Here is a 12,531-nt window from a genome sequence, read left to right as displayed (position 1 = left end):
AATGAATGAAATATCAATCACTTTTTCATTGTTTACATTGATGATGTCCTCATTTATTCAAAGTCAATTGATGAACATTGGAAACATTTAAATATGTTCACCAAAATAATTAAATCAAACGGATTAGTCGTTTCATCTACAAAAATAAAATTGTTTCAAACCAACATAAGATTCTTAAGATACAACATCCATCAATCAACAATTGAATCTATAGACAGAGTCATCCAGTTTGAGATAAATTCCCAAATGAAATCACTGATGAAACCTAATTTCGGAGATTTCTAAGATCATTAAATTATGTTGCAAAATTCTACCCAAAATTGAGAGAACTATGCAAACCATTGTTTGATAGGCTCAAGACTAACCCCTCATCTTGGTCTCCTACTCATACTGCCATAGTCAAACAAATCAAGTCTCATGTCAAGACATTATCCTGTCTTGGAATTCCTATAGTCAATTCAATCAAAATTGTTAAAATTGATGCCTCTGATATTGGTTACGGAGGTATTCTTAAACAATCAACTCATCTTGGTTCTCCTAAACAAATTGTTTGTTTCCATTTAGGAGTCTGGAATCCAGCTCAAAGTAATTATAGTACTATTAAAAAAGAAATACTATTTATAGTACTATGCATATCAAAATTTTAAGATGATTTGCTAAATCAAAATTTTTTAGTAAGAGTCGATTGCAAAAGTACAAAACATGTTTTACAAAAAGATGTTCAAAACATTGCATCAAAACAAATGTTTGCACAATGACAATCAATATTAAGTATTTTTTTTATTTCGAAATTGAATATGTAAGAGGCAGTCAAAACTACATTCCTAATTTCCTAACAAGGGAGTTTCTGCAGGGAAAGAATATCAGGACGAAATCTTGATCAAATGAAGCGTTATGCCTCTTTCAACCCAGTAAAAAAAAAAGAATCAATCAAACAAGAGTCAGGCCTTGTACCTTACTCAGCCAGCAGTTCAGTAAACCGTTTTACTCCCTTAGGTTCTACCGTAGGGAATTTCCAACCAAACTATCAGTCAACCTTAGTCAATCCTTATGATCTCTACAAAACCTCAGCAAAACCATTTCAACCAATGAACAATTACAGTCAAACCTCCCCTTACATTCCAAAATCATTTAGTGAATATTTGTTTAGTTACCTGATAGGAGCATATTCATGCGACTTAAATAGCTTGTTCTCGTACATTTACGTTATGTTTCTTTAGTTATTTTAGTACTTTAAGCTATTTTCGTGTGTTTGTAGGTCCAAAGGGCTAAAGGAGCAAAAAGATGCATTTTGGAGACTTTTGGAGCACTTTTGGGCTAAGGACGGATAGCTTATGCTTGAAGCCAAAGTGTTGGACGAAATTGAAGACCTAATTGGAGCCAAAGTGTTGGAACCTTGTTCTCTTTAGTTTTAGGACATTTAAACCTTTCCTAATCCCAATCATGCCATGCATAACACACATCCATTCTAACACATTGTCATTGAACATGCATTTCCTTCATTAGTTAACCCACATGCACTTATCACTTATCATCACCACATATCATATCACTTAATCACTTATCACTTATCATCACCACTTAACCACTTATCATATCATAACCACATATCATAACCACATATCATATCACTTATCACTTATCACTTAACATAACATCCACCTACTTCACCTACAACATCCACCTACTTCACCTACAACATCCACCCACTTCACCTACAACATCCACCCACTTCACCTACAACATCCACCTACTTCACCTACAACATCCACTTCACCTACAACATCCACCTACTTCACCTACAAATGACATAGCCATATGTTCCCTCCACTACTCCTATAAATACCCTTGCATTCATTCATTCATGAACATCTCATTTCATACACAACACATTACAAACACATTTAACCTTCCCTAGCCGTGAGCTTCCCATCTCTCCCCTTATAATCCAAACACCATTTTTCCATTCCCCTTCCACTTCTCCACCACTCCTCTTCCATTCCACACTTCCATCCCCCAAACCAATTATCCCTAGACCTTATGCTACAATAAAGAGGAAGAGAAGAGAGCCTAAACGTTCATACAATTCAAGTTTGAGTTGTTGGAATGTTTAGGCGTTTCTTTGATTTCAATGTTTAATTTCAATTCTCTTTGTTTTGTATGAGGAACTAAACCCCCCTTTAGCTAGGGGGTGATTCGAAATATATGTTTATGCTTGCATTTTGATTTGATTACTTCTAATTACGTTTCATAAGTTGTGAATTCAACTTGTTTAACTGTTTTATTGATAACCTATTTATGTATGTTTATTGAGAGTGCACACTTAATTTTCATGCATGAATTTGACGCTAGAATATAAGTGAATTTCACCTAATCGTTATGAACTTATATTCACAAGTAGTGGAGGTTGCTTATAAACAATCGCGTTAAACGAATTCTTGGCATAAGTTTCATGCGTATTCCATAGTAACGAATGTCTCGTCAAAACTTATAATCTTCATAGAGCGTAATGATTCTTGCTTGTATCTCTATTATGCAATCATGTAGGGGACTTGTGGGGAATGTTTTGGGTTGTCGTATGCAATCATCCAAATCAATAACGTTAGGAAGATTTGAAGGTTAATTTAAGCGGATCTAATTAACTTGGAGTGTTGAGAATTAATGATTTATTGAAATGCAATTGGAAATCATTTTATTATGCAAGTGTAACATGTGTGGAGATGAACCCCTTGGCTAGCATCCATTCATCCATACTTTCATCATATTCATATTTACATTCTGTCTAGTTTATTAACTTGTTTCGTTATTTCAATTTTTGTCAAGTCCTAAACCCCCCTTTACTTTCTTGTTCTTTAATACTTAGAATCTGTTTAGTTTATGTTTTAAAGTATTTTTGAATTCTTTGAGTCTAGTATAGTGTTTTATATTGTGTTTTTACATTTTTGAGTCAAATCCAAGTGATTAACAATCCCTCCTAATCCCCGGTCCAGAACGATCCCTACTTACACTTATACTACAAATTGACAAAAAGAGGGTTTAATTTGTGTGCGTATAAATCTCGCATCATTACCCTCCAGATCTTATTCCAAACCTAACACCATCAAAGTTAGCCAAATTCTGGTTTCCCCTAAATTTCCACTACCAGCTAGAAGAGTTATACAAAACCCTTAGATTTTACAAAAGCATTCTCTTTGAAACTGAGTCAATAACCATTAAGCTCATCACCAGTCACACAGATGAAAACAATATCCTTTATCATAATTTACACATTGAAAAATCATGTCAGAAAAGGGATAGGGAATCCCCATTTACAAACACAAGTCCCTTCACACCCAACCACCCAATATTCAATACAATTATTATGATTATATCAATGCATGGACCAATATTTTCCTCTATTAGAAAGAGGATTTCAGTCACTCATGATTTATCAACTTCGACAAGAAATTTCAACCAATACTCCCAGCTTAGTTCTCCAAGTGGTAGTGAGTTCATGGCCCAATTGCTAGTCTCATCCCAGAATCACTCATGCAAAGAATCAACCATTTTCAGTCAAGGTTTATATATATATATATATATATATGTATGTATGTATGTATGTATGTATGTATGTATGTATGTATGTATGTATGTATGTATGTATGTATTGTTATAAATAGGCAAAAGTTAGAGAGATAACCTTTGCTAGAGATGGGAGCAAAGTGGGTGCAACGTATCACACTGTTTGTTTTCGTAACTATAACACAAAAGGATTGCAGGTAAAGAGAGGAAGGAAGAGATATTGATATTATTGCTTTCACTTCTTTTCTGTGTCTTGTGATCACACACATAATGCTGTTTATATAGAGCCACATCCATGAAGATTTACAAAAGTGAAATGAGTGCCTTATGAAAAACATCATACAACAGCAAGGCTACTATTCTAAAGTCTTCCTCACCTTTGGCTAAAAACATATGGGTATTCACTCCAACTTTTACAACACTCCCCCTTGGATGCCCACATTTCAACATTAGTTGCCTCGTTAAAACCTTGCTCAGAAAAACCCAGTAGGAAAAAACCATAACAAAGAAAAAAGAGTACAACTTTGCTTGGCTTGTTGATATAATGTTAAGTATGCTTATGTTGCCTCGTTAAAACCTTGATAGGAAAAACCCAGTGGGAAAAATCCTAGTTGAAGGAAAAAGAGTACAACATGCATGTATCATGGATGTTTCCCCTAATATGTATCTTCCCCTGATTCCACATTCTTCAAATTTTTGTGTCCCCAAAACTTATCACTTGAGCATAGGACCCGCAAGACATTTTTTGTGCTTTGTAAAGTTTCATACTCCCTATTCAAGGTGGTTATTTTGTTGAAATTTTGTTGATTGTTATGTGCTTGACACACAATTTGTTGCTTTCAATTATGAGTGTGTTCAAGTGTGTTGGGTTCTAACAAGTAATACTACTAACACAGGCAGACAGAGGGAAGGAGGTGGTGCGAACACTGGAACCCACCTTACTAATGAACCACAACAAATTGTGGTCAAGTGTTATTGCAGACCGAATTTGAAAAGAAATTGATGAAGGATGGAGTGAAGTTAGAGAGAAAGAAGTGGAAAACAACAAAGATCGATGATGGATGAGGGATGTGAAGATGGAGGGAGAACATGGTATATAAAACATATAATAGTTAATATAAGGACATAGAGTGGGTTCAATGACATGTAAGTTGGAAAGATCAAGTAAATCGGAAACGAGAATAGTGGGAAAACAGTAGCATGAAAAAACGAAGGGGAAAACAAAAAGAAGGAAGAGGCTACCATTGACCCTGGCCAGAGCCAGGGTTGGCGGTTGAATGAAAATTTGAAAAAAAATAAGGGATAACCTCACACAAACAATGAGAATCTCTCTCTCAGTGGGAGAGAAGGACTCTCACCGACTAGGGAACGAAAGTAAGGTTTTGACACAGTATTTATTAAGGCTTTTGCACACACGCACATTTTTTTTTCACATGTGAACTGTTGATGTGTAACGAATTTCAATTAGTTAAATTTGAATCGTGAAGTCGTGAGGAAAAAAGCCCAAAGTGTTTTGGGCCCAAACCCAAACAAATGGTACGTTATCAGACAAAACTCTGCCCTTTCTGAGTCTCCATCACCGGCCCTCTCTCTCCCCCCTCAAATCCCATCTTTCTTCTCTCAAGTCTTCCTCGATTTCTAGGGTTAGGGTTTTCCAATTCACTCTCTGTCGAGTGCATCACCAGAAATGGCGATGAGGAGATTCTACAACGAGATCAAGGGGTTGAAGGTGAAGGAATTGCCCGACCACATTAAGCCGATGCTGTCCGTCGATTATGCCAAGAAGGCTGTGCAGAGAGGCTTGGACAACTACCACGCCAAGTACATCCAGACCAGCTCCGTCGATCCTCTCCTCCATGTCTGCTTCGGAGGCATGATCTTCTCCTACCTCGTCGCTCTTCCCGAGGAGCGCCGCCACCTCGAGCACGCCAAGCACGCCAAGGAGCACGGCCATTGACCTCGATCATACGAATGGTATATTCCTAATATTTTTTAATTTTTTTAATTTTTATTCAATTTTTGGATTGTTTTTCTTCTTAATTTTATGGGTGAATGATTCGTTTGTTAAAAATTCGATAAATGTGGGTTTTTTGTTTTTCTTTCAATTGGGTCATTTTAAATTTTCTGATTACAGATGCAGTTTATGTTCCTTATTTATTTGTGGTTCAAAACGGGTTACCGGGTGATATTTATTTTATTTTGGGTTGTTGTGTGAGAACATTTCAATGTATATATTTTGGGTCAGTGGATGCTTCAATTTTGTATCTTTTCGTAAATATTTGTTGATTTGATGATGGGTTCTACTTGCTTGTCTAATCTAACCTAGTTTCTTATTTTCCTGCATTAGAGCCTGATTTAGGTTTGAACTGATTGGTTTAATTTGGGTCAGAGCTGTTAGGCTATTCCACATATCCCTATAAGACTTCAATGTATTCCTTACCGATTGATCTTCTGTTCACTTTGCATATAGTTCTAGGCTGGATTGAGTTTCAACCCCTTTTTAATGTATTTCTGTTCAAATTGGTCATTAACCTTTTTCTGAATGTAAAATTTTGGTATATTAAAAGAGGGCCAGAATTACAGGGCACAAATGTCATCATTTGGTATGCAATAACGTTGGTTTAGTTAGTACATTGAATTGGCAACATTTTTATCCTTCAACAACACTTTTGCAATTTCTTTTGAGTTAATACTATTAGGGTGTGTTTGTTGCACCGGACTGTGTTGGACTGGACTAGCTGCAGGGACTAAGCTGGATTGGATTGGCTTAGACTAAGCAAGATAAAAATAGGGAAGTGTTTGATGCAGTGCTGGACTAAATCTCGGACTAAAATATTTTAGTCCCAATATTTTATTTTTTCCATTTTGCAATGGAACTAGACTTTGTAATTTGCTAGTATCCTACAAAACTTTGCCGTATTACCCTTACCCTCTCCCTCTCTACAAAAAAACATCACACACATCACCCACAACCTCTGCACATACCAAACTGATTCGAATTTCACCTCCAGTTTTTTTCTGAAGTAATTTGTAGTTTGTAAAACCCGTGCCATTTCCGATGAGATCCAATCGATTAATATCGATTTCGAGAATTTGATCAAGCAAAGCCGGGTCAACTCGGCGCAACCCATCTTCAAATCGCAGCTCAGGAGGCTCTTTGACTAGCAGTTCCGAGTGTGCTTAGAATATCTTCTGCACAGGAGAAGCCGACTACTACTAAGTCGTCGCCGCAACAGTTGAACTACAGTACCAGCAGGATGGAGCAACTGTCGCCATCGCGGCCGAGTTCGAGCCGAGCTTGAGCCGAGCTCGGATCCCGGCAGAGCAAAAAGAGAAGAAAGCGAGGAGAGAGGAGGGGAAGGGGGAATTGGCGAGGGGGAATGATGGTGGCTCTCGGCGTTTGTGAAAACATAGGAGCAGAGGAAGACACGAGGGAGTTAGTCCCCGCTAATCCCATGGTTCTCGACGGGTCTGCTAGCGAGGGAGTTAGTCCTCGTGAGTCCCTTCTAATCTCATTAAACTTAGTCCCGAACTGTTAACAAACACGGGACTAGACTACTACATAGTCCAGTCCAAGCCAGCGAAAGCTAGTGAGCTCAAACAAACACATCCTTACGTCTTTGCGAGCTTATCTTCTTTTTTTCTTTTTTTTTTAATTTTATTTTTTAACTCTTAAAAGCTGTCAAATATGAATATGGGTAGTTCTCTAATGTAAACAATCCGCTATTTAGGAAAAGAGCGGATAATAGTTTTGCCCCCCGGCACCTTCCCTTCACTCTCTATCCAATGAGTTGAGCTATTGGATAATTATCATGCTTTCAGTGTTTGTTAAAATAAATTGTTTTTGTCTATCATAATTAGAGGGATGAGTGAGTGCTGAGTTAACTAACCTTTCCTAAGGTCCACTGAGTTATAAGCATTTTCCCTCCATCTATGAATGCACTAGTTGTGTTGGCATGAAACATGGTTTCACAAAAATGATTGAAGACCATAAGCTAATAGGATGGAATTAACCTACCTTTGTTGATAACCATATTTTTTACTAGGCTATAAAATTTCTCTCTGCTTTCTCTGATTAAGAGCTATCTACCATATGGCTTTCCCTGAGTGCCAATATATCATTGTTTGTTGTGCTACTGAATATTCTTCACCTCTTGGTGTTTCCTTGCGCTTTGGTTATTAGGAAATGACATTTTGACTTTTTAATTTCTGCAGGTTAGTGAGGGCTTTGGGTGTTTCTCCGTCAACACATGGTATCATTGTGATACAATAAAATTCTCTTGGCCATGGGTATCTTACCTTTTACTTCTGAAATTTGACCATTAAATGAGTTATCAGAAATAAACAACGTTTGTCATTTATGTGGACGGTTACTGATTTTGTTATCCGAATGACTCTGTCTTGCTGCCTCTCACATTCTTATTGATGTTTTGATTGTCCTACTTTAGTGTTGGTATTCAGAGGCCTGCATATCTAACTGAATGCTAGTTTGGTTAGGTTTCTGAAATGGCGTTTTCTTGTTGCCTCTTTTGCTACGAACACTTTTGATCTGAACGTGGTTGGCATGAATCTTTCGTTTTTATGCCTTCCTTGATAGGAAACTACTAAACCGTCGCATTCTTAGCAAATTTTGTGATAGTTGCTGGGTGTTATTGCACGACACTTGCATGCATACCAATGTTATCAAGAGTAGGAAGGTAATAGTAGCACAAAATCGAAAGAGGGAAAGATGGATTGTTCTGGAGCGAAAAATTGTTTCGGAATAACTTGATCATGCACTCTTCCGCACTCTTCCAACTTGTTTTAGTCCGTTGATTCTCCTTTGAATAACTTGATCATGGCTAGGAAAAAGCTGGTGCAGGACCATGAAATTGAAGTGTGAAGTCAATCCATTCTCGTTAATGAAGTTGCTTCTGGGACACTCTCGATGCTTTTATTCTCGGCTTATTATTTGCATGTTTTAAAACAGAAATCCCACTCTCAAAACCTCGACCGGTTGCCTTGCGTCTCACTTTGTCCATTTGTTAACTTCGCTATCAACTGTTAGTTTGGTTCTGTGCCAGGTGGAAATAGGTAGGCGGAGAAATTTTTTCATGTACTCGGAACAAGTGTCGTAATTGAAGTTAAGAGAGCTATTTTTCAGTATCATTCTACGTGTATAGTTGTATTATGATATGTTGTGTACCTTGTGTTTCGGGTATATTGAAAAATTGCTCGGATAGGCAGTGCACGTGTTTCGGGGTCTTTATTTGATAGTTACTGTATTGTGAGCCCTACCATTGATGTATGTAGGGCTTATTAGCTTTACATATATCAGCTATTATGAGAGAACGACTAATCATAGTATATCTCAAGCTCAAGGTAGCAGAACTTCCATTGATTGGAAAAAATTTATCCAGGTAATAGAGCACTCCAGTGTAAGTTCAGAATTGAAGCTTTAACGAAAAGAGTTTTACAAAATTTTTGTTGGGTATGAAAATATAAGTCAGAAAAGAAGCATTGCACTTATTCTTATACAAGCCCTTTATCCAAAGGGATCCTCATTTTTGGGTAAAAATGAGGATTTGTTGTCGGGGGTTCACTCCACGTTGAATTTTAACGATCCGAACTGTTTGTTTTGTAAGCCTCAATTTGTAGATCATCAATACAAAAATTCAATTTAATCCGAAACCATTTATCTGTTTAATTATCATGATAAAATTTTATTGTTTCTTATAGCGCAAAATGTTCATCAATTTTTTTGAATTCAATTAGATGTCTCAAATATTTCTAATTGGCTAATATATTGTAAGAATGATCTATGAGGTCCAACTTGAAAAATAGACGGTTCGGATTGTTTAAATTCGATGTGGTGTGGACCCCACAACTAGTCACCATTTTTTCAAAAAAATGGAGAACTCTTCTTTCAAAAGTCCTAGTGAATTCCAAAACATAATAAATGAAATATCAATCACTTTTTCATTGTTTACATTGATGATGTTCTCATTTATTCAAAGTCAATTGATGAACATTGGAAACATTTAAATATGTTCACCAAAATACTTAAGTCAAATGGATTAGTCGTTTTATCTACAAAAATAAAATTGTTTCAAACTAACATAAGATTCTTAAGATACAACATCCACTAGTCAACAATCGAACCTATAGATAGAGTCATCCAGTTTGCAAATAAATTCCTAGATGAAATCACTGATGAAACCCAACTCCAGAGATTTCTAAGATCATTAAATTATGTTCTAGAATTCCACCCAAAATTGAGAGAACTATGCAAACCATTATTTGACAGGCTCAATACTAACCCCCCATCTTGGTCTCATACTCATACTTCCATAGTCAAACAGATCAAGTCTCATGTCAAGACATTATCTTGTCTTAGTACTATGCATATCAAAATTTCAACATGATTTGCCAAATCAAAATTTTTTTGTAAGAGTCGATTGCAAAAGTACAAAGCATGTTTTACAAAAAGATTTTCAAAACATTGCATCAAAACAAATTTTTGCACGATGGCAGTTAATATTAAGTATTTTTTATTTCGAAATCGAATACGTAAGTGGCAATCAAAACTACATTCCTAATTTCCTAACAAGAGAGTTTCTGCAGGGAAAAAATGTCAGGATGAAATCCTGATCAAATGAAGCTTCCTGCCTCTCTCAACCTAGTAAAAAAAAAAAAGGAATCAGTCAAACAAGAGTCAAGCCTTGTACCTTACTCAGCCAGCAGTTCAGTAAACCGTTTCACTCCCTTAGGTTCTATCGTGGGGAATTTCCGACCAAACTATCAATCAGCCTTAGTCAATCCTTATGGGCCTTACAAAACCTTAGTAAAACCATCTTAACCAATGATCAATTATAGTTAAACTTCCCCTTACAGTCAAAAATCATCTAGTGAATATTTGTTTGGTTACCCTACAAATCTTATTCCAAACCCAACACCAACAAAGTTAGCCAAATTTTGGTCTAAATTTCCACTACCAGCTAGAAGAGTCATACAAAACCCTTAGATTTTACAAACGCATTCTCTTTGAAACCGAGTCAATAACCATTAAGCTGATCACCAGTCACATAGATGAAAACAACATCCTTTATCATAATTTACACATTGGAAAATCATGTTAGAAAAGGAATAGGGAATCCCCATTTACAAACACAAGTCCTTTCACACCCAACCACCCAATATTCAATACAATTATTATGATTATATCAATGCATGGACCAATATTTTCCTCTATCAGAAAGAGGATTTCAATCACTCATGGTTTATCAACTTCGACAAGAAATTTCAACCAATATTCCCAGCTTAGTTCTCCAAGTGGTGGTCAGTTCATTGCCCAATAGCCATTCTCATCCTAGAATCACTCATGCACAGAGTCAACCATTTTCAGTCAAGGTTTATATATATATATATATATACCCACACACACACACACATATATATGTATATATTTATTGTTATAAATATGCAAAAGTTAGGGAGATAACCTTTACTAGAGACAGGAGCAAAGCGGGTGCAATGTATCACATTGTTTGTTTTCGTAACTATAACACAAAAGGATTGCAGGTAAAGAGATGAAGGAAGGGATATTGATATTATTGCTTTCACTTATTTTCTGTGTCTTGTGATCACACACAGAATGCTCTTTATATAGAGCCACATCCGTGAAGATTTACAAAAGTGAAATGAGTGCCTTTTGAAAAACATCATACAACAACAACAAGGCTACTATTCTAAAGTTTTCCTCACCTTTGGCTAAAAACATATGGGAATTCACTCCAAATTTTACAACACTCCCCCTTGGATGCCCACATTTCAATATTAGTTGCCTCGTTAAAGCCTTGCTCAGAAAAACCCAATGGGAAAAAAAACCGTAACAAAGAAAAAAGAATACAACTCTGCTTGGATTGTTGATATAATGTTACGTTTGCTTATGTTGCCTCGTTAAAACCTTGATAGGAAAAACCCAATGGGAAAAATCCTTGTCGAAGGAAAAAAAGTACAACATGCATGTATCATGGATGTTTCCCCTGATATGTATCTCCCCTTGATTCCACATTTTTCAAATTAAACCGATTGTAAGTCGACGTAATTCGATACCATGCGCTAGCTTCTGAAACGTGCAATTTGGTAGAGATTTGGTGAATAGGTCTGTCAGATTGTTATTGGAACAAATTTGTCTGACTTCAATAACTTTGGCCTTCCGAAGCTCATGTGAACTGAAAAACTCTAGAGATAGGTGTTTAATCTTATTGCCCTTTATGAATCCTTCCTTCATTTGGGCAACACACGCTGCATTATCTTCATGAATGACAGTTGGAGTGCCTAACTTTGAAGGTAGATCACATGAATTCTGAATGTGGTGGATGATTGATCTTTAACCAAGAACATTCACGACTGGCTTCATGTAGAACAAGTATTTCCGAGTGATTAGAAGATGTAACAACTAATGTTTGCTTCGTTGAGCGCTATGAAGTTGCTGTATTTTCATAATTGAACACATATCCAGTTTGTGAGCAAGCTTTATGCATATCAGAAAGAAAACCAACATCTGCATATCCAACAAGGTTCTGGTCATTTATGGATTTCTCATAGTAGAAAAGACCCATGTCTGTTGTCCCACGAATGTATCATAAAACATCTTTGACTGTCTTCAAATGACGAATTGTTGGGGCAGAGCTATACCTTGTTAACAAGTTGACTGAAAAAGCTATATCTAGTCTAGTACATTGTGCTAAATACAATAAAGCACCTATTGCACTCAAATATGGTACTTCAGGACCAAGGACCATTTCATCATCTTCTTTTGGACGAAATGGATCTTTCTTAATGTCCAGAAGATGAATGAACATTGGCGTGCTGAGTGGATACGCTTTGTCCATGCCAAATCGCTTTAGAATTTTTTCAATGTAAGTTGATTGATAGACCAAAATTCCATTAGTACAATGCTCGATCTGCATGCCAAGACAATATTTT

The 12,531-nt window shown here is 36.5% G+C and overlaps 1 protein-coding gene across 1 annotated transcript; it reads left to right on the top strand.

Annotated features, from left to right (window-relative positions):
* Positions 1–5,248: 5,248 nt before the first annotated feature.
* LOC103940716 lies at positions 5,249–7,970 on the top strand. The gene is made up of 2 exons (XM_048567882.1): positions 5,249–5,535; positions 7,777–7,970. The coding sequence occupies exon 1, from the start codon at positions 5,249–5,251 to the stop codon at positions 5,516–5,518; it is 270 nt and encodes an 89-aa protein (XP_048423839.1). The 3' UTR covers positions 5,519–5,535; positions 7,777–7,970.
* The last annotated feature ends 4,561 nt before the right edge of the window (positions 7,971–12,531 follow it).

The sequence above is a fragment of a genome, unplaced genomic scaffold, assembly GCF_019419815.1.
Source record: "Pyrus x bretschneideri cultivar Hongxiangsu unplaced genomic scaffold, Pyrus_bretschneideri_v1 Contig46, whole genome shotgun sequence".
Classification (NCBI taxonomy): Eukaryota; Viridiplantae; Streptophyta; class Magnoliopsida; order Rosales; family Rosaceae; genus Pyrus; species Pyrus x bretschneideri.
Note: the sequence above shows the minus strand (reverse complement) of the source record. Positions and strands in the feature narration are given on the sequence as shown.

Excerpts from the sequence above, each read along its gene's own strand:
- LOC103940716 (XM_048567882.1), top strand. The coding sequence starts at position 5,249 with ATGGCGATGAGGAGATTCTACAACGAGATCAAGGGGTTGAAGGTGAAG.